The sequence below is a fragment of the Rutilus rutilus genome, assembly GCF_951802725.1.
Source record: "Rutilus rutilus genome assembly, chromosome: 12".
NCBI lineage: Eukaryota > Metazoa > Chordata > Actinopteri > Cypriniformes > Leuciscidae > Rutilus > Rutilus rutilus.
The window spans coordinates 7,642,247-7,666,033 of NC_140217.1; the positions used below are offsets into that span (position 1 = coordinate 7,642,247).

Genomic DNA, 23,787 nt, shown 5'->3' on the forward strand with positions numbered 1-23,787 from the left:
TAGAAGTAATAATTTCATTACGAAAGAAAAAAAGAAAGAACTTACTGACCCCACACTGTGCATGCGGTGATGTAACAACGTTCCACTGAACTAGAGGTGGATATCAAACCTGTTTGGTTTGGCAGAGCTCAATCAGGATTTGCAGAATCTGACCACATCAGAGGCTGGATTAACTCTTGTTATTTTTAATGGCATATCAGCTGATGTGGCTCATTATTGGACAGTTGCTTCCGTGTGTATCTGCTTCACCATCTGCATCCTAGACCGCAGGTTGCCTTTTACTGACAGGCCAGAAGCTGCTGTTCTGTACACCTATTGCCTCCCACACATTACTGTAATTGAATGTCAAATATGATGACTTTGCTGTCAACTGCTGACAAAACAGCTATGCCTCTGATCACCTCCCGCTGGTGGATTCACACAGTCTTTCTCTCTAAAGGAACAATAATACCAAACATAATGGAAAAAAATATATATAATGTCAAATGTTTGAAATTAAGGTTTTTAATGTTTTGAAAGAAGTTCAAAAGATCAAAAATAAAGTAAAAACAATATTGTGAAATGTTATTACAATTTAAAATAACTTGTTTTCTATTTGAATATTAATAGTTTGGATGAATAAAGTTCGAGAGAACAGCGTTTATTTAAAATAGAAACCTTTTGTAACATCATAAATGTATATACTGTCACTTTTGATCAATTTAATGTGTCCTTGATCAATAAAAATATGTAATAAGTTCTATTTTATCTTAACTATCCCAAACTTTTGAGTGGGGGTGTATCATGGTTTCCAGAAAAAAATTAAATCAGGAAAGTATATTCAACATTGATAATAAGAAATGTTCCTTGCATTTCTATTTGCATTTATTAACTTCTTTTATCAAATAAATATTTATCTTTTATCAGATAAATAAATATCTGTGCACAATTATATTCATTATTTAGTCTTTTTACCCCCCTCTGTTGTCCACAATCATATAGACTTGTAATCAAACTCGTTGAACATCTTCAAATTCATAAGAGCAAGACTGCGTCCATCTCTTCTGGAATCTCATCAATGGGAGACGAAACCCTGCAGTTAGGGGATGAGTTTCCCTGTCTAAACATGTCTGATACTTCACACACAGTGCTGATTCAAAGCACAGCTCAGCCCCAGGGTCAAACGGAAGACCACAACATCTTTCAAAGAAGAACTAACATGACACACACCTCTCTCTATCACTCCCTTCTCTCTCCATCATGTGTTACACCACTCCTGAACAATTTAATCTGAAACAGGTTCACTAAAGTCCAGTTTGTTGTTCACCCAACCCTGAGACTGACGTCAAGGTTGACCTGCATAAACCAACAGAGCTTTGGTTAATTTGTAATGACTTGTTTACATTTGATTCCGTATTTGGTTCACAAGATGTTTTTGTGAAGTTTTATGTACACTTCAAAAGAACGCACCTACTTATTCTTTATTCTTTATTCTTTATTAATACTTCTTTCCAAGGCTGTAACTATATCTTAAACATTGGGTTGGATGGTTGTTTGGTTTAAAAATACCCCAATGGTAATTGTCTTTTTATTTAAAGGAATTCAATTAAAAAAAAGATTTGAATAGATTTAGGGAAGAGAAAGAAAAACAGTAGCACAAGAATAATTTTTGTAAAGTAATCATTTTGAACTCTTTGCAAATATTTGTATTTTTAAATGTACTGGACGACAACATTATCAAAATGATCCCGTTCACATGGATCCGCAAAAACTATTAAAAACTCTGTATTATGCATGCTAGGCCAGCAGTTGGCAATGTCACTTTGTAAAGAAAAACTAGCATGCGCCTATATATTGAACACATAATGCGCATGATGTCACAGTTTTCACAAATTCATGTTTTTGTAGTTTACACAGAGTTGAAAAAGGTATTGTTTTCAAAAACTTGCACTTTAAAACCCCGTTTTCAGAAGCTTGCATTTTCAGGCCCCCAAAACGCTGTTGTCGTGTACATGAACATTCAAAATGCATACAAAGTTTTTCATTTTTAGTTGAAACGGTGTCATGTAAACGCCCGTTATTCGAATGCCTATGTTGAAAATGCAAACCGGAAAAATACTTCTTGTCTCTTCGCATTCAGTTATGAATTACATGAATCACACAAATAAGAGCCTATATTTTAAATTCAAAATGGTGAAATTTGACCAAATAAAGTCAAGTAGTTTGTCATTTGACTATTATTCCATCATATTTCGCACCCTGTCACCATTAAAAATTGAAGAGCCACTCTGAAGTTTTTGTGCATGGTTTCTGAGAATGGTAAAATGCCTCTTTTTTATTAGCCATCTCAATATTTAAAAAATGTCAAAACATAAAGGTCAAAATTGAACTTTTAAAACTTCTTGTCAAATATCAAATATTGGGTGCGACAAGCCATCAAAAATGTAAAAATGTATAGGCTAGTTAAAAACTTTTGTCAAATATTGTCAAATATCAATTATTGGGTGGGACAATTTGTCCATTAATAATGTAAAGTTAAAAATATAACTTTTAAAACTATAAAACGGTGGACTTGTAATGGTTAAAGCCCTTTTTTCCACTTTTTAAATATTAAAGTCATCAAAACTATGAAGCAACACAAGTTGAAGTATGGAAACCCAAAGCACCATTTTATGATAAAGGGCTGTCTTGGAAGTCTGTTATAGACCGCTTTCCTCTAATGGGATTAAAATTTCATTATCTCCTAGAAATATACAGGTTAGGAAAGCGGGATTCTGTCAAGAGTTCATGAACTAGTAGCACAGCTCTTTAATATCCACTACATATTACACATGAACTGTTTGTCAAAGGCCGTTGTTCTACTTCCAAAAGAATTTCAATTGCTGTGTTCCTCCCCTTTTAACATCTCTAATGTTCCTTCTTTTCTGCTGGCTTTGATGTGAAAAAGACTTTAAGCGACAAAGGTGAAGTGGGGTCAGGTGAACTGCATGCTGGTCTTTAGCCTCAGATGTTGTTTTGATTAGCTCACAAACTATTAGCAAACCTGCTATTCTAGTGAGTGATCATGTATGTTTTGTCTTGAGTGGTTTGTTGTGCTTTGGTATAGATTGCTAAGGCAAGCTTTGCCATATTTGCTCATATTTACCGATATTTAGCCAAGCAGGCAAGGCTATTAGCGTTTACTGCACACCTTATCCTATACCATCTATGCTACTGCTAAAAGATGAATGTAGTCGTGTGTAGGTAAGGTAGAATGTGTGCTAAAGAACTCTAGCAGTTGACTGTAACATAATACCTGACTCACTAATTAGTCAAACCCACATCATTTAGCCATTAATGGGTTGTACATCCCAAAAAGTACCAGAAGAGGGAGAGGCCGAGAGTGAGAGAAAAACAAATCATCCAAAACAAAAATGTCTGGGAAAACTACACTGGGGTGTAACGTTAACAGCCACGGACAGGAGTGATTCCTCGAATCGTGCAGCTTGTTGAGGAGAGGTGGGGAATATTTTTTAAGCAGTCTGGACTTAACTAATATAAAAACTAATCCAATTCTTATGAGAAAATGCAACTATTTAACGTTTTGACTTTCTGTTTATGTTGCGTACTGGCAGAGGTGGACAAAGTACACAACTTCCTTACTTGAGTGAAAGTACAGATACTACTGGTCAAATATTACTCCGTTTCAAGTAAAAGTTGTAAAGACCGATTTTTACTTAAGTAAAAGTACAGAAGTACTTAAGTATCAAAAGTAAATGTCAATGCATTGTTTTATTATTGTTGCATTGTTGTGTGTAATACTTACAGTACCTTATGCCTCTGAATCTATGCCTGCCCTCATATCAATATCACATTTATTTCTAGAACACAGTTCCAGTAGTGGGATTGAATGCGAGATTGAATAAGTGCACTCAATAACGTCCACAATGGTTTTGGACACCCAAATGGCTCTTCCCTCAAAGAGTGCCCTATTTAAAGTTTTTTGGCTTTGAATATGTTAGCCTTACTGTTATCTATAAGCTAGTGTGCACCAAAACAATGACAAAATTCGCATTTAGAAGACCAAACCCAACGTTGAAAATGAAAATCAGGTTGATGTCAGAATCCAACGCCAGATTGATGTTAATCTCCAACATTGGACAGACGTTGAATTGTGGTTGAAAATGAAAATCGTGTTGACGTCAGAAACCAACATCAGCCGTGTTCGGACGTCAACCTGACTTTCATTTCCAACCAAAATGCAACCAAAATCATTCCCTGACTGACGTTACTACTTTCTACTCGAGGACCTTGACAGAAATGTAGTGGAGTAAAAAGTATGATATTTGTCTTTCAGATGTAGTGAAGTTAAAGTAAAAAGTTTCCAGAAATAATCATACTCAAGTAAAGTACAGATACTCAAAAAGTGTACTTAAGTACAGTACTCAAGTAAATGTACTTTGTTACTGTCCACCTCTGCGTACTGGCTAATGGTACATTCAAGTCATGTCGGAAATAATGAGTTGAATGCACATGAATGCCATCACAACATCGTAATTCTGAGTGATAATTAAATTTTTTCGAAGTATAGTAAAATAAAACCTTACTTTAATTCTGCAAAATGATGAATAAAGAATGTGCATCAGGTGTGTTTTTGCTTTTTTATGTTGTTATTCAATTTATGTGGTAAATCGTTATATATGCTATTGTAATTGTACAATATTATCGTATTTTGTTCATGCAAATTAGTAAAATATTGTAAACATTAATTTTTTTTTTTTTTTTTTACATACTGCCATTTTTCTTACTGATGCCCCCAACTCGGAAATTCGGGACTCCAGTTTTCCAACTTGTAAGTACAATGTTTTGGTGGAGTTGAACATGACTTGAACGCACCATAATTTTGACTTTTAATTCATTCATCTTAAAGGGATATCTCATTCCCTCATGCCATTCCAAACCCATAAGACTTTCGTTCATCATGGCTTGTCATGTTTGTTTCTATGTGCCATATGCTCTTCTATTGTCTTAACCCTGCCCTTCTTGTCACCTAATTTTTGGTTTATTTGCTCCACCTGCTCTACCTTGTTACCCTCCTGATTTCTTTCCCTATTTATTCTTCCTTGTGTTTTCAGTCCTGTGCCAGTTCGATGTCGTTATTTACCGTTCTTGTCCTGCTCTGCCTGATGCTGTTTACCTTGTCCAGTCTTGCCTTATTCACCTGTTTCCCCCATGGGGTAGTTTTTAGTTTTATTTTTTGTTGTGAAATAAAAGGCCATGTTCTCTATCTCGGAGTCATCACCTCATCCCTTCATATGGAAGCTTGTTTCCGCCAATGAATAATAAATAAATAATAATAATTGCGACTTTTTATCTCACAATTCTGACTTTTTTTCTCACAATTGCGATATATCAAGTCAGAATTGTGAGAAATAAAGTCGCAATTGCGAGATATAAAGTCAGAATTGCGTGTTATAAAGTCGCAATTCTGGGAAATAAAGTCGCAATTGCGAGATATAAAGTCGCAATTCTGAGAAATAAAGTCGCAATTGGGAGATATAAAGTCAGAATTGCACGATATAAAGTCGCAATTGCGTGTTATAAAGTCAGAATTGTGAGATATAAACTATTCCGAGGTAAAAAAAAAAAACTTTATATCTCACAATTCTGAGTTTATATCTCACAATTCTGAGAAAAGATGTCAGAATTGCGAGATATAAACTCACAATTGCGTGTTATAAAGTCAGAATTGCGTGATATAAAGTCGCAATTGCGAGAAAAAAAGTCAGAATTCTGACTTTATAACACGCAATTCTGACTTTATATCTCGCAATTCTGACTTTATAACACGCAATTTTGACTTTATATCTCGCAATTCTGACTTTATAACACGCAATTCTGACTTTATTTCACGCAATTCTGACTTTATATCTCACAATTCTGAGAAATAAAGTCAGAATTGCGAGATGTAAACTCGCAATTGTGAGTTTTTATCAAGTAAGGTTGGATTATTTCTATGTTGAGCTGCCTGTTCATGAAGCTGAAAGTGCACGTAATAAAATAATATACCATTGATGCAAACCAACAGGAATCCTTTTTTTTTTCTGCACTATTATGTTTATGTTTTATGTGTGTAGGGCCCCATATTAGTTATTGAAACGGGCCCCCAGATGCTTAAGGCCACCACTGACTACAGGGGGACTTTAAGACTTTTTAACTTATTGCACTTCAAATCATTTATCTTGTTTAAAAATACTGAACAATGAAGATCAAGAGTGCTTTTCTCAATGTACACATTCATGTTGTTAAGGAGAATTTCGACTACAGATCAGTAAAGGACAGCAAAAAAACTAAAAATAAAACAATTACCAAGTGAGACTGAACCAAATCAGGACACCAAGAGGGACTCCACCCAGAGGAAGAAAATAAAACAGAAAGAGAGAGGGAGGGAGGAGGGGGTTATGAAGCAATGAAATGCTGAGATTAGGACAGCAGGAAATCTCTCTCTCTTTCTGTCTGCCTTTCTCTCAGCCTCTGTACCTCCTTCTGAGCCCCTCCTCTCATGTTGACATGGTTTCATTTGAATGTCTCGCTAAATACACCACTTTTGCCCCTTGAGCTCTCAGTTGTAATTCTGATCTGTTAACATGCTCATCTGACCCTGCAGGTGACAGGTGAATTAGCTGCTTTCTGATCGCCTCTACGCACCTGAGCAACGGGGAAAAAGAGAAGCTTGTGGATTTTCAGGACTTTGATTACAACTTTCAGAAATATTTTGGCTTTTAAACTGCTTGTTAATGATTAGCATTTAAGTGGATGAGGAAGGACTTTCTTGGGAAGAACATGTATTTTAACTTAGTGTGTATCGAGAAATTATACCCAGTGTTTGCTCTTCGTACATTGTGAATTTTTAAAACAACTTTATTAAGTAGCTCATGTTCACTGGTGTTGAGCTGATTCTTTAATCAAAATTACACAATGAGGGACATACTCCATTCTGGACAGTTCAGGGAACAAAGAATACAGGACCTAAAGGCATCTTGACCAGCGGATAACTTTGGACCATCCTGAAGTTCATATTTGGACTTTTTTTTTTTTGGCCAATCAAAAGTTTGTAAGAACATTTTTATCAGCAAATCAACTATCTAATGGAAGGACATCACAACTTGGTGCCTTCATTATGGCTACTTGCACTGCAGTGGTGTCTGCTGCTTCTACCACTGACAGAAAGTGTGACCGTCGTGCCATGGAAACCCTGTACAGGTGAGATTCATGCTGTAAATTGTTTCAATGCACTAGTTGAATAATGTTTATTTATCATGAACTAGTCTTTGTGTCCTCGTGCTACAAGCTGTTTATCAGCAGGCACCAAGATAAAAGTGTCTTCCTCTGTAATAAAATTCTTCAGATTAGATCAGGTCCAGATTGTAAAGGTCTTGAATGAGACTGAATGGTCCTGAATGTTTATTGTGTGTATAACTAGGGGCATTTTTGTTTTATATATATATATGAAATCTTATATATATGTGTATATATATATGTGTGTGTGTGTGTGTCGTCATAGAAGAATTCTGTCCTTATTGCCATTTTTTAAGTGTCTGAACCAACAAATGCCATTCATGTAATTCTAGCATATTTGTGGTGAAAACAATGATGGGAATGATTTATTTTTAAATAAAAATGTCATACTCCTTTGCCCTTGCTTTGATTAACTTCATAGCTTGAATGTTATTTATTTAATTACACTTTTCCTATAATTACGAAATTACAACTTGATTGGAAATGACATGCAAAAAGGCAGATTTTTCTCACACATCACGTCCAACCCAATCTCACAGGAAAAGAGGTGACAGTTTTGTATGAATTTGAATTGTACAATTTTTTTTAAATGATTTTTAGACAAAAGTAAGCATAAAGGTCCTCCCCTAACCTCACCCCTAAACATAACTGCCACTGGGATGAAAGCAGATCATACAAAAATCTACGACTGCGAGTCCAAATTAGCCACCAATTCGCCAAAACGTAAAATGAGATTGTGTTGCAATGTCTCATTTTGCATCTCAAGCATGTTTTCACTGACAAACTTGAAAATGACACTGAAAAACATGGTAATGTGTCATGCTGACCACCACAATGTCACTTAATAGAAGAAATAAATGTGAAGACGTAACACACAGCCACACAAATGCATTCAGAAGGCTGGGGATATTGCCATGTTGTTGCCAGCTTGGTCTCTACAATGGAAAAATGTAAACTCTTCCCAATCCCGGCGACATCCCTCGGGCTTAAATTCCCCAATTTTCATACCACGGAGGCAATTACATTAGATACCAATGCAAAAGAAATGAGAAAATGAAAAATGCTAATATAAAAAAAAAAGAGTTTACTAGAAAGTTACCAAAGTAAATTCCTTAAGTGGTATTTTAAAATATTGCTTTTGTACGTCAAGAGCACACCATCTAAATGGTCCATAATTAGGGCAATGAGCTCTGCTAAAGGACTGTTATTACAGAAGCTGTAAATACCACAATAATGTGGATGAACCAAAGAATGCTGGGAATGTTTAGGGAATTGCAGTTCTGTCACTGAACATCTATAACATCTCTTTGTCATCAGTGTGTATCTTCATTTGAAGCATATCGTTTCTGTGCATCGGCTGCCCTCCTAAACATTTACTTGTAGTTTGAACATTGAGTAAGAAGCATGCAGTATCCAAGAGTATCAGTTGCAAGTTCATGTATGCTGTCATTAAATGCATATGCTCATGTCACTTTGCATATTTAGATTAAGACTATGTATACTATTAAGGAAAACAAAGGGCATATGAAGTCATAGACTTGGGCTGCTAATAAAAACATTACTTGAGACGTATTTAAAAGTTTTTAAACCATGTATGAATGACAGTAAATCAAAGTTCAGGGTTTTGTAAATTCTGTGAACCAGGGAGAGCTGGTATAATAGTCTGTCTGCCCTACCTCTGTATATTTTGCATGGAAGGCAATTTGCATACTTTAGTTAATGAACTATATCAAGAGCTATTCCCATCCGCAGATGCAAAAATGCATAGGCCGCCAAGTATTCAGATTCTCAAGCCACATGTATGGATTTCATTGCATTAAATAGCAATGTATAAAACAAAATGTTATTTATTTTAAAGTCACAAAATCAAAGGCCCTGTTTACACCTGGTAATGTATTAAGATTTGTTTTGCTCAACAAGTAGACGAGGGAGACACATTCCCGTTTACACCTGGTGTTTCAATCCATCTTTATTGTCCTTTTTCATTTTTCAATCACTTCTGTCCTGATTTCTTCAAGGGGAGGGTGTATGGGTGGGTAAATGTATGGATTTTTTCAGATCTTTCGATCTAATGGACAAAATCAGCTTGCGTAATTTACATATGAACGCCCCCGGAGACGACGGAAAAAAATACGGAGAACTTTAGCTTTCGTTTCTGCTCTGACAGTCACAAGACCAGGACAAATGCGGAGAGTGTGTGTACGTTTTTCCTCTTCAAAGCAAACTTGGGTCTTCAGCCAACAAAGTTTAAATCTCGCTTGACTAGCGCACTTCCCATAATGTTTATGCGTTAGGTCTGTAGGCGGAGAGTAGACGGTCTTTTGTGGCTGTTCGAACTCATTCGACCACATGAGCGTTTGCACCACGAAAGCAATCCAGTTGAATGCGTTTTCGACACCTCTGGAAGTGGATGAAAGTGGACAAGCTCAAAACGTTTTAGACCCTGTTTACAACTATATTTAGCATCGTCCACGGTCCACTTGTGATCCGATTGACCAAAACGCATCTTAATTGCCTGAACAAGGCCAAAATGAACAATTCTTATTCTTATCCTGTCACATGAGATCACATTTTTTCTTGTACGAGAAGCCTTTTCACTCAGATATACAGTACATCACAACAGGAAAGAAAAGACTATCACAACTTAGTATTTGTGCCGACTTTAAAGTATAATATATAGCACAAGGCACAAGCACACTTTTCAAGCATGCCATTTCACAAAAAGATATTTGTTTCCTGGTTTTTAATGATACAACTATACTGGTCAAAACGAACAATTTCGGACACTTACTGATTATCAAACTTAATAGAAAGTAGCATTCCTTATCCATTAGAAATCTATCCCATTCTCAATGACAGTTATTTGGCTGGCGTGGACAGCATTGGAACTATGCAACCTGCTTGCTCCCATCTTCACTCATGGAGCTCAGTTCTGGCCATACTGCAGAAGTTTTTGTACCAATCACCTGGAAAATCAGTCATAATTACCACCACAGGAAAAATTACGTCCCGACATTTCTGAATGGCATCACAAGAACACACCCAAACCCTTGACTAGCAACTAGCAAGTTACAAAGCATACTCCACTCCAAGTCCACACCAAAGGGAGTTATTCTCTATATCAGTGAGCACTGTTTCCAAACTCCCTGAAATGTCTTCAGTTTTCTTCTGGGAACGTACACATTACAATATTCCTCATTTAAATTATTCCCACCCAAGGTATACACAAAAAAGGGAACAAGGCCTGGCTGAGTTGCGTTATTAGTGTGCTGTAACTCGCCGTTAGGCGAAGGGGTGTGAGTTTACCGAATCACGCTTGAAGCTTTTGACCAATCACAACACATTGTTCCAGCTGACCAATCAGAGCACATTGTGCTTTTTGAAAGGAGGGGTTTCATAGATACAGAAACTAAAAAGAGTGTTACTGACAGACTGGGAAGAGAGGCGCTTCAACAGTGTAACATTTTTTTAACATTCAAGCATGAAAACCTATTCTAGTAGAGCCCATAAACAAAATTAAGACTTTGTAAAAGGGCATAATAGGTCATCTTTAAGGTCCCTATAAAGAAAGAAAGAAAGAATGTTGCCTATTGAATGATCCCACAGGGTGTAGTTACAGCATTAACCAGCAGGGGTTAACTAGACCATGCTAATCAACCAAAACTTGTTTCTACTTGTTTCCTCAACTTCTGTCTTTAATCTTTGCCCTCTTCCTCTACAGATCTCCATCCAGTGGACCTGCTGTCTCGGGTGCTGCCCCATAACGGAGAGGCTCTGGCTGGGGTCCGTATGGTGCAGGAGGGAGGTGCTCGTGGAGTCCAGCTCTTCAAACCTACGCAGGCACTAACCTTTCCATCTTCTCAGCTCTTTATTAACTGTGTTCACTTCCCTGCAGAATTCTCCATAGTGGCCACTCTGAAAGTGCCTCAAGCCAGTGTGAAGGTAAGCTTATACTGACATAGACATTTAATGCCAGAACTGCTTGTGTCCAGAAATGCTCATGCCCAGCTTAATCATAATAGAAAGTCCCCGAAGTTAGCATCACTCTGGTTCCCTCAAAAAAAAAAAAACAGTAGGATTTTTCCACTGGCTTTTGGATTATTGCAGAAAATAAGCTCTGTGACCGAAAAAGTTATGATTCTTTCATTTTTTATTGAGTTTTATTGAGTTACTTCAAACTCAATATTGAGTTTGAAGTTTTATTCATCATGATAATCTTGACAAATTAACCAAAATTGTATGACTTTTTAAGCCTAAATGCAATAGCCAGAAGCAAAAAGCTAAACATAGGCTACAAACAGACTACACCACGGTCGCATGACTTCAATGTCACCATCATTAAGCTTTCGACAACTATTTCAGCCTTTATTTAAAAAACATTTACCATGAGTAGAGTAGTTTTATTTTCATTTTTATAGATATAGCGCTTATAAACACAACGAGTCAGTAAAAGCGGACTAGTGAGTAGATGAGTTTTCCTGTTCACCGTGATAATGTTTAATGTCACCGACAACCTCTATAGTCCCATTGAGGTGCCGTTTCACGACACTGTTTTCAACTAAGCTGAAAACGTTTTATATGTTTTGACCGTTCATATACACGACAACATCGTATTGGGGACCTGAACTTTTGAAAATGGGTTTCAAACAATAACATAGACAGTATATAAACGGTTTCAAAGTGCAAGTTTTTGAAAACGATACCATTATTGTCTCTGTGTAAACTGCAAAAATGCAAATTTGTGAAAGCGGTGACATTATGCACATGCTTATTATGCGTTCTGTCTATAGGAGCATAGTGTTTCTTTACAAAGTGACATCGCCAACTACTGGCCTGGCAGCATAATACAGCGTTTTTAAACCTTTTCACTGATCCGCATGAAAGAGGTTCATTTTGATAACGTTGTTGTCTATACACGAAAAACAAAAAGTACATCGTTGTTGTGTAAACGTACCCTTAGCCCCTTTTTTTCAGGACAAGTGAAAGCTTCACAAGTTGTAGAATAAAATGTGAAAATATCTTACACTTGTATCAACCACAAACCTTATTTCAGGCATTTAACCAAAAAAAACCATTAAAAAAACTGCAAGGGTCAGAAAGAAGGTATAACTAATGGTTATGATATAAAATTGACCCAAATGAATGACAACCTAAACCTGACTGTCCTTACTTTATCTTCTGTCTTCCAGAAGAATGAGTACTTGTTTGCTGTGGTGAAGGAAGATGTCAATCAACTCCTGCTCGGCCTGCGTTTCTCTAAAGACAAAGTCCATCTCATCTATCGGGGCTCAATGGGGAGGGAACGTCTCAGCTTTAAAAGAATCCGCCTGGCGGACAACCACTGGCACAGCATGGTATTAGCTATCAGTGGCCACCATGCCACCCTCACCCTGGACTGCGGCATCCCACTGGAACTGTGAGTCTGTAACGGCAGTAGAAAGACCCTATTACCTTTTAGGTATTCACTACAAGATTTAAGCATTTAGATGACCTCAAAGTAAAAAATTTGGACAATTTATACGATTAAAATATGATTTCTTGTCCAAAATGTGCACAATTATTGCAATGAATTCTTGAGCAATTAGCTGCAAATTAAGTGTATGGGTGGCATTTAGAACATTAAAGCGCCTGACATTTGTTATTTCTAGGGGTGGGATCCTTCTAACCATAAAATATAAGAGATTCAGAAACAAAACATAATGTTGCAGTTCAAAGTTGAGTCCTGTGAGTAATGTACTTCCACTGATGGGTTCCAGGGTCCATAAACAGCCATTTCCCTCTGATCTCAGCACCGATGGCTCCAGGTTCCACATTGGAAGTCGAAGGAAGTGGAAAGGCCTGTTCTCTGTGAGCTTCGTATTCTCATATTGCTAATTATATTGCTTAAAATGTAAAATATATTAGCATACACACAAACATACCTGTTGGTCAGAGGATGATCTGTCTTCTTTCTTAAGGGTTTACTGCGCCAGCTTGTCCTTGTACCTGGATCGGACGCGACGTCACGTGTTTGCCCCTCCTCCAATCCGTCACTGGTTGAGCTTTCTGTCCCTACAATTCTGTCAAACTTGCCAGTAAATTCCCACATGAATGATGTCCTGATCCCTCCATATGGTAAAACTAAATGTTTAATTCAAATGATTTTAAGGTTTTAAATATGTCATGCAAAAGGAGCAATTTTAAACAATTGTAAAGGTCGCTATCACTGAACAGTGACTTAACTAAAGGATGCTTAAAGGAATAGTTCACGTCAAAATGTAAATTCTGTCATCATTTATTTACCCTCAAGTTGTTCCAGACCTGTATGAATTTCTTTCTTCTGTTGAACACAAAAGAAGATATTTTGAAGAGTGTCGGTAACCGAACAGTTGATGGACCCCATTGTCTTCCATAGTATTTTTTTTTCCCTACTGTGAAGATCAATGGGGTCCATCAACTGGCTACCGACTTTCTTCAAAATATCTTATTTTGTTTTCTGCAGCATTTATACAGGTTTGAAACAACTTGAGGGTGAGTAAATGATGACATAATTTTCATTTTGAAGTGAACTAATCCTTTAACTACTTTTTTGAAGCTTGACATCCCCAGGTCCTAGTTTTTATTAAATGTATTTTATATTGTATAAAAAAGGATATCTGTGTTTCACAGAAGAAATATATATATATATATATATATGATTAAGGGCATGATAAGAGTTAAAACTGAGATGCTTAATGGAAAATAGGCTGGTTAAACATATCATTATAGCCAATGTTAACACAGAGTTACAATGAACCATTACAAAAAAATTATTTTATCATGACTGGAGCCATGCACAACATTTTGAGGAAAAGAACAGATCTATGGTGCAAAAGACGGCACTGATGACATATCGCCCATGGTCAGATTGAGTTATCATCCCAAACTAAACATCTGACACTTGTTTCGCTCTGAAAAGGAAAACAGAGGTTATGCCGCTCGCAGTGAGAGCTGTCAGTGATTGAGTGTGTGCTGGTGACGAGGGGGTTTACGCTGGCACACATCTCGGGCATGACAAACAATACTGTGTTTATATAATTTGTATTGACAATTTAAATTAGCTAATGGCAACTTTGATCTTGATTACACACCTTGGTTAATACTTTTACAACCTCACAGTCTGAGACATATTGTTTTGCACTTTACGTCTATGATCACATAGCAGAGATTTTGTTTATTGTTTCATATCCATATTCTTTTGATAAAGTAGATCCATTACAAATAGTCATCCAATTTCATTGACACATCAAAAACGTATGTATTGTGCAAATCCAATAATCACAGATTTCATCAAATTACAATATATTTTAATGTAACTCAAAAAGAAATATTACTTTAAGCGTATTTGTTCAGTATGTGTACTTGAACTTTTGCATTCTCACGTCAATGCACAGAGACGGAGGTCCGTGTGACTCTGGGGTCTAAACCAGCATGCACTGCGGCAGAGCAGGGACAACTCTGGTTTGACACTCTTAAAAGGGGCCTCTTCCTATGTGATGGTGCATACTGGCACTCTATGCTGCAAGGTAGGAAGAAATAACGTTTTTTTAACTTACAAAATATTTTATTTTAACTTTAAGATTATGACCTAACAAGTCAAGTCAAATTTATTTATATCTCACTTTTCACAATAAACACTGTTTCTAAACAGCTTTACAGATAACCTTGATGTAAATGTTTATAATATCTTAATATCTTCATGCCTTATAGTAGATTAAAGCTGGGCGATAATATAGCTTACATTTTGTGATAATACAAGCAATTGAGATATGCTACAAATATTAATAGTCCTACATGATATTCGGTATGTATTTGAATAAAGTTGGACATGCTTACATAGAGCTGACCGATAATATAGTTTACATTCTTCTATGAAAATAAAAAAATCTGGCAGTTGAGATATGCTATAGTATATTCCGCTTTAACCGAGTGTGTTGTATGTATGTGAATAAAGTTGGATATAATATACATCCAACTGTATACGTTATATATAGAGCTGTGCGATAATACAGTTTACATTTTTGCGATGATTTAAATAATCAAGCAGCCACAGTTTGCCAATTTAATTTACAAAATCATGTCATATTTACAATTAAAATGCAATATTTATATAAACTCCAGAACCTAGTATTATTCATAAGTGATCAGTTCCTTTATGAAAAAGTACTGTTGCATTGGAGATGGCATCAGAAGGTAATACCATGGTACATCAAGATCACCATGACCAAAACCCTGGTACTGTTCTTTTAATTTACAGATAAAGACAGACTAGACTATGTAGATGATTACCAGGACCTCTACACCACCTCAGAGACTCAGGACATCGAGCTTTTCCAGATCCCCTCTGTTGGGATGTTTGCTGCTATGGCTCATCGGGCCACCAAACCAGGCTCTGCCATCTACCGCTGGACCCATGGCCAATTCCAGCTCTACCAGAACATCAGCACCTTTAAGGCCCAGGCATGGAAGCAATTCACGATAGGGAGGAAGGTGAGAAAATATAATAACAATCATTGTTGGGGAAAGTAAATGCATTAAAAGTAATGCATCACAATATTGCTTTACTCCCTAAAATGATACTAATTGTGTTAGTTACTTTTTTTATGGAAAGTAATGCGTTACATTACTTTTGCATTACTTTTTCTCACCTGGGCTGGGCTTGCTTGTTTGCTTTTTAATAACAAAAAAAAGTTCTATTTTTGGCAAATGTAAAGGCCCTTTCACACCAAAAGTTAAATAAATAAGCCTCAGACTAAACGAAATACAAATTCACGCCTGTACAGTAGAGGGCGCAGCTCAGACAAACCTCTCAGCTGTGCTGCCATTCTGAATTGCAGAAGAATAGGATGCAAGAGAAGACATTTTTGCTTATTAGATTGGTTGATTTTGATCATCGAAGGTCAACAGCAAAGACATTGGTTAATAAAGACAAGTGAGATTATATACATAAAGTATATTTATATTATTTAACATATTTGATTATTGCATGTTTGTGTAATATTCTAAGTTTGCTTTTTTTTTTTTTACTGTATTTATTCATTTTGAGTAATACTTAATCTGTTTTTGTTCAAATGAATGAGATGAGTAAATGCATGCTCCCAGTCTAGAACTACAGTAAGCATCATATTCACACAGCGCACACAACGCCTCTGCACTTACTCCCGATTTCTCACAATATGGAGACAGGAGAGCTGTCAGTCACTAAATGGGAAAACAAAGTAACTTGCGTTACTTATTTGAAAAAGTAACTCAGAAATTTTAAAGTAATGCTTTACTTTACAAGCTACTTGAACTTGAACTAGTTACTTCTGTAACGTGTTGTAATACGTTCCCCCCACACGATAATAATGTTGTAAAAGGCTAAAACTTTCAAGTGCAGCAAGTAACGGTGAGTAAAGTAAGTAAACGGCTTTTGGAATGAGAGAAAATGTTGGGCGGGACTTGATTTCGTCCTGCGGGAATTGATTGGATCGTAAAAATTGGGCATTGCTAACTAAATGGAGGCAGTTGGATAGTCCAACCTTCCTCCAAGACAGATGTCTATTGGAGGGGGAGGGAAGGTTTTTGATTAAAGATTATGAGTGCACATGAATAAAAAAATAATAATAATAATGATGTGCAGTATAAATAATTTATATCAAATATAAATATTTGAAAAACCTTAAAAATACAGTATGGTTTAACCAACATGCAAAACTAGGCTAGGCTAGGCTAGGCTAGGTAGGCTAAAACTACAAAACAGGAAATTGAATCTCTGTGTCAATGAAAGTAGTTTTTTCAAAATCGACACTTTGATTTTAAAATCTAATCTAATTCATTTGAATATTAAGCTTACACATCTTAAAGTCGCCATGAAATCAAAATAGACTATTCATATTTTCATTCCAATTCGTTTCTCAGAAATTGCGTACTGCGCGTAAACAGGGCAGGCAAAGGTTGTACAGTGCAGCTGTAGAGAGCAGTGATTGACATTTCATTAGGAAAGAATTACTGGCAGAAAAAGCCTGAGGTGAAATGTTAAGGGGGGCAGGTGAGAAGTGAGAAGCTTCATTCAGAGATACAGTAGACAGCGTTCAGTACCATAAGCGTGTCCTGAATGTTTTCCACTCAATCATGCACAGATCCACAGAGAACAGACTTTACACTGCGCTTCAGGAGACAGATGTGTTTTGATGTGGTGTTCCTTACACTCAGTACAAACATACGCAATAACTTTAAATCACCAGTGTAGTCAATCACAGAAATTAATTTTGTCTGATGATCTTTCCCTTCCCTGAATGAATCATTTATACACATCTGTCTGTCTGCAGTGTAGATGTTTAGTCTTAATTATATCACACAGATCTTGAATTATAAAGAATAGGAAGTAATAAAACTTCTTTGTTGAAACCTGCAGCTCCTTACAACTATCATTATCATTACTGTAAATCATGGAGCCTGTATTTGTATCAGTTAAATCATCACTAAACTCTTCGCCTGAATGAAATTATGACTCATACTAAGCTATATTATACAGTATATATCTACCACCTGATCTTCACACTGTTCTAAATTTAGCGAGCTGGAATCGTGATAGCCAAATGACAGACTGACTGATAAGTGTAACTTTATCTCTGTTTGTCTGTATCAAGCTCATTTATCACTGTGTGTGTTGTATGTGTGCCAGATGTTCTTGGCGGTGTCGAACTCCGTGGGCCCAGCGGACGGAAAGCAAGAGCTGTCTGTGATCTATAGGTGGAGTAATAAGAGGCTGAAGTTTGTGAGATATCAGACCCTGGAGACGCACAGCGCTCGTGACTGGGAAGCCTTCCATATTAATAATGAAGCTTTTTTGGCTGTGGCCAATCACCGAACAGGTTGGTCCTATAATGGTGTGGTGGGGCTGAATCAAGAGATATTATCATCAATAGACTTGTACATACATCACCGGTCAAAAGTTTGGAGTCTCTTATGCTCACCAAGGCTTTTATTTGATCCAAAATACTGTAAAAACAGTAATATTATTAAATGATTGTACAATTTAAAATAACTTTCTATAAATTCCTGTGATGGCAAAGCTACATTTTCGGCATCATTACTCCAGTCCTCAGTGTCACATGATCCTTCAGAAATCATTCTAATATTTGATGCTCAAATTATTGGTGCTCATTATCAAAATTAATATTTTGTGAAAACGGTGATAAATGTTTTTTTCAGGAATCTTTGATCAATTGATTATTGCATCCTTGCTGAATAAAAGTATTCATTAGTTTCTTTCTTTTTTGTAATCATACTAGTTTTGAATTACAGTGTATCACGGTTTCCACAAAAATATGAAGCCGCACAACTGTTTTCAACAGTGATAATAATAAGAAATGTTTCTTGAGCAGCAAATCAGCATATTAGAATGATTTCTGAAGGATCATGTGACACTGAAGACTGGAGTAATGATGATGAAAATTCAGCATTACGATCAAAGGAATAAAGTACATTTTAAAATATATCCAAATAGAAAACCGTTATTTTAAATTGTAATAATATTTCACAATATTATTGTTTTTTTATATCAAATAAAAAAAATCATAATTAATCCAAACTTTTGTCCTAAAATACTGCTAAATTCACCCCAAGCCAAAAAAGATGAATGCCCATCATCATGCCATTCAGTTCAGTAAATGGTTTCAGCATTTCATTTTGTTACAGTTACTGCTCTTAAAATAGGTGGCATTTGTGAGAATAGTTTTATCTTTTATCTTAAACCCCTATATTATGTACCTGTCATCCCTATTAGATAACGGGAATCACAACATTAACAGTGTCGTTTATAAGTGGAACCCAGGCACCAAGACGTTTGAGGTGAACCAGACCATCTCGACATCAGGAGCATATGACTGGGAGTTCTTCACTGTAGGGCCCTACCACTTCCTAGCAGTGGCCAATGCATTTGATGGCATCTCCACCCAAACAGATTCATCAATCTATATCTGGCTTGGTGGAGCCTTTCAGCTCTTTCAGACTATAAGGGTGAGTTTAGGAAGCATATAGCTTCCTATGATTTCAAAATGTGTGTGATGGACGTGTGTGAGGCCCTGATACTTGCTGATGGCTTGGATCAAATAAACTGGATCATTCTTAAACTTAGAAGTGGTTTACTTTTGAGTGGAAACACTGATGTGAATGAGGTACATTTCTATCCTGAGTTAAATGAAGTGGAAATGAAGTGGAAAATCATGACATAAATAAAAAAAAGTTGCATGAAGGACTCATGTAGGTGTTTCCCAGCTGCAGCATGTTATTTTACATTTACCTGACACCTGTTCTCACTGAATTTCCTCGGGGCGTCTGTGGTATCGCTGGGGTTGTTTAAGTATAGGGGGAACTAAAGCTTTAACCGCCGTAAAAGACCCCGAAGAGATTTACTGCTTGAAATCTTGATGTCACAAACTTTCATTCATCACTGCAATTTATTTTACTAAACATATAATGATTGTCATAGGAAAAAGACATTCATCTTTTTTGCAAACATGAGATATATAAAAAGTCTGTTCATGGGTATTGGGATTGGTAAGGTGATTTCTGATAAATATCACTTAAAGGAACAGCTGACCCAACAATTTTGTCATTTACTCAGTCTCGGGTCATTATTATATATAATAGTCCCATATTATTTTCCTTCTTCCATGAAACCCAACAGAAGAGCTTAGACACAATGTTGGAGCTACTCTTTTTCCATTCAACGGAAGTGAATGGCGAAGCTCCAAAATATAAAATCTACCAAGCTTTAAAATGAATAAAAGTAGTCCAATTGGAGCTTGATAATATAAATCACCATCCACTTTCTTTCTATGAAAAATAGCATCTCGGAAAACACCCTTTACAAAAAAATGACCAAAAATTTGCAATCGGAAGTCAGATGAAAAAGTAATGGCTGCTTTCACACGAAACTATAAAAGTGTTAAACATTTTCAATCGCTGTTGAATTCGCTCTAAATCACTGATCCAATGTACATGTCAACAGACTTAACGAGGCAGACTCACCGCTTGTGATGTTGTCAGCCGTTTCAGATGGGAATTTCCCTGTGTGCAGATGTGTTTTACAGGGGAATAAAGAACAAGAAGAGTTTTTTGTTAATATCAAGCGTTTAGATGATGTTACACTATAATTAAATTCTTGAGATCTTACCATCTAACAAAACTGAAGTCATAAATGTGATATGGATCTTGTGAAGTTATCGATGCAGTCAGTGTCAATTCAGCAGGACCGTGTTTCCCAAAAATGGAACAGACACTACAATGGTTTTAACTTATGAAGAATACAGATAAGTGTTTGCATCAGTTTATGGAAATACTAATGCATGACTGCATCTATATTCATTTGGAGGGTTAACCTCGACTTGATATAAGAAATAGCGTAGGCAGCCTTTTACCTTAACCTATTTTTTGAGAGATAACAATAAAAGCCGTATATCAGCCTTTTCCAGTGCTTTGGAAAACTTTTTTGGTAACACTTTACAATAAGGTTCCATTTGTTCAAATTATTTAACAACATTAGTAGCTACATTACCTTCGGTAGTTCATTTCAAATCCAGATTAAGAGCTAACATGAACTAACAATGAACAGTTGCATTTTTATTAACTAACTTTAACAAAGATGAATAAATACTGTAACAAATAAATTGTTTCTGTGTCTCTGTGTAAACTACAAAAACACACATTTTTGAAAACAGTGATGTCATGCGCATGCGTATTATGTGTTCAGTCTATAGGCTCATAGTTTTTCTTTACAAAGTGACATCGCCAACTACTGGCCTGGCAGCATAATACAGCGTTTTTAACCGTTTTCACTTTAATCCGTGTGAACAGGGATTGATAACCGAAAAACACAATGGAAAAACATGTAAACGTACCCTGGTGGGACCTCATTGTAAAGTGTCACCCTTATTATTATTACTACCAAGCCCAATCTATCTTTTTTTTTCAACGTATCTTTAATTTCTCTAGACATTTGGGGCTACAGACTGGGAAATGTTTCAGATTGGAAACAGAGTCTTCCTCGCTGTTGCCAATGGACACATGCTGTGTGAGAGAGGACCAAGCCTCTACACCATCAACTCAACTATATATGAACTTGATATGACAACCAAGATGTTCCTCAAGTTCCAAGACATTGTAACATGCAGGTAAAGCCTGAACTATAAAAGATTTTTTGGGGGTTGAGAGTCAATCATAATTCACATCTTTTGACTTTTATTTCCTCTTGTATGGCAGTGCGGTGGACTGGGAATTCTTTTCGCTTGGAGATGAGCACTTTTTAGTTGTAGCCAACTCTTATGACGGATCGTCTTACTCTTTGAACAGTGTTATATACAGGTAATTATTTAAAACGTAAACATCATAAACATGTCATTAGATCAATTTATGCACGCTGCAGTACTTCAGACATTGGCATTGCGGTTGGTTGTGCTACTGTTTAGAGATACTAGTCACTCTAAAAAATGCTGGGTTGTTTTAACCCAATGTTGGGTCAAATATTGACTAACCCAACGTTGGGTTAAAAAATGCAGTTTAAAAATGGACAAATTGCATTTTGGACAAAATCAAAAATGGACAAAAATGCAATTAAAAAATGGACAAATTGCATTGGTTACATTAAAAATGTAACCCAACGGCTGGGTTTGTCCATTTTTAAATTGCATTTTTAACCCAATGTTGGGTTAGTCCATATTTGACCCAATATTGGGTTAAAACAACCCAGCATTTTATACTGTGTTAAATATCTTATCAAATGAAGATCTTTTTGATGAAATCTAAGAGATTTCTGTCCCTCCATCGACAGTTACGCAACTACCAATTTGATGCTTCAAAAAGTTCATAAAGAGAGCGTAAAATGTGAATAAAAGTCCTAAATTCAATCTGTTCATCATATAAAGTGATCGAGTCTCCTCAGAAAATTTTGACTAAACGGCACGATTCACATGGATTAGTTTTACCATCTCTTTATGAACTTTTTGAAGCGTCAAAGTGGTAGTTGCGTAACTGTTAATGGAGGGACAGAAATCTCACAGATTTCACCAAAAAGATCTTAATTTGTGTTCTGAAGATGAACGAAAGGGTTTGGAACGACCTGAGGGTGAGTAATTGATGATAGAGTTTTCCTTTTTGGGTGAACAATCTCTTAAACATCCATGGAACATTTCCATTCCACAAAAGGTTCTTTATATTGGAAATAATATTCTTAAAAAACTGTTTCCTGAAAGGTTTTTTGGGGAACAAAAAATGTTTCTTCTGTAGCATTGCTGCAAAACACACTTTTTTTAGGATCATTGTTTTTTAACAGTGTATAAAGACTATTGCAATAAATGAAGATTTTTTTAGTAGTCTTTTTGACTTTTGTTGTTTTTGTCTCTGACAGATGGCAGGGATATGAGGGTTTTGTCCCTGTCCATCGGTTACCTACTATAGGATGCAGTGACTGGGAGTTCTTTACCTCAGCAGAGGGTTCATACCTGATGTACTCCAGTGCCAAAGCACCTCTTTCCAAAGTCTTCAAGCTGAGGATCCACTGAGGGCACAAACGGTGGTTCAGCTTTTGATAGAATTTAATCGTTTTCTATTACACTTTCATGGGAAACTTTTTAATGTCAGAGAAGTCAATCAAGCTGGCAGGAGGTGGAATCTGGAGTTTGATACTTCCTGAAAACTACCTCATCTGCATAAAAAAAAAAAAAACTGTCAAGATGCAAGGGAAAAACTCAGTGGTGAATCTCAATCGTGTTCTAAAATCATGTCAGTTTAAAATTATATTTTGGTTCAGCAAAGACTATTCGGTTTCAAGAAATGAACATTTGTGCACATTGAACATCCCTCAAATCCAGAAAGTGAAATGAGGGTGCAGAACATTTAGACTCTGAGTAACTTCTATTTACAATACACAGTACTTTCCATGAATAGGGTAGGGTACACTCAGTTGTGGAAAGTGCCATACAATGTTTTAAAGATTATATCAATCATGTAAAATAGTGTAATAAATAATGTTATTTATATGTCTCATATTTGTATTTGACCTCTTGTTCTTTGCACTACAATTAATTGATTTTATTTTATCAATAAACTATATGCTCATGTTTCTCAGTTTCAAATATGTATATTACATTGGGCTTTGTATGAGATTATTATACATTGAAATGTATTATTATACATATCACATTATTACACATACAAATATACAATGAAAAAGAGCATATCAAAACATTGCAACAAAATGAACCACCCCAAAAAAGAAAATTCTGTCATTTACTTACCCTCAAGTTGTTCCATCCAAGCCTGTATGACTGACTTTCTTCTGTTTAACACAAAAGAAGATATTTTGAAGAATATGGGTAACCAAACAGTTGATGGGCCCCATCTTCCATATGGGGGAAAAATACTATGGAAGTCAATGGGGCCCATCAACTGCTTGGTTACTGCTTGGTTACATTCTTCAAAATATATTCTTTTGTATTCAACAGAAGAGAGAAATTCATTCAGGTTTGG

The 23,787-nt window shown here is 36.2% G+C and overlaps 1 protein-coding gene across 1 annotated transcript; it reads left to right on the top strand.

Moving 5' to 3' along the window:
• The first annotated feature begins 6,583 nt into the window (after window positions 1-6,583).
• tspeara (thrombospondin-type laminin G domain and EAR repeats a) lies at window positions 6,584-23,380 on the top strand. Its single transcript, XM_084426872.1, has 12 exons — window positions 6,584-7,221; window positions 10,979-11,199; window positions 12,447-12,673; window positions 13,014-13,104; window positions 13,215-13,371; window positions 14,670-14,801; window positions 15,533-15,765; window positions 17,942-18,131; window positions 19,046-19,278; window positions 21,256-21,434; window positions 21,523-21,624; window positions 22,667-23,380. Exons 1-12 carry the CDS (start codon window positions 7,107-7,109, stop codon window positions 22,818-22,820), a joined length of 2,034 nt encoding a protein of 677 aa, XP_084282998.1. The 5' UTR covers window positions 6,584-7,106; the 3' UTR covers window positions 22,821-23,380.
• Window positions 23,381-23,787: the final 407 nt, after the last annotated feature.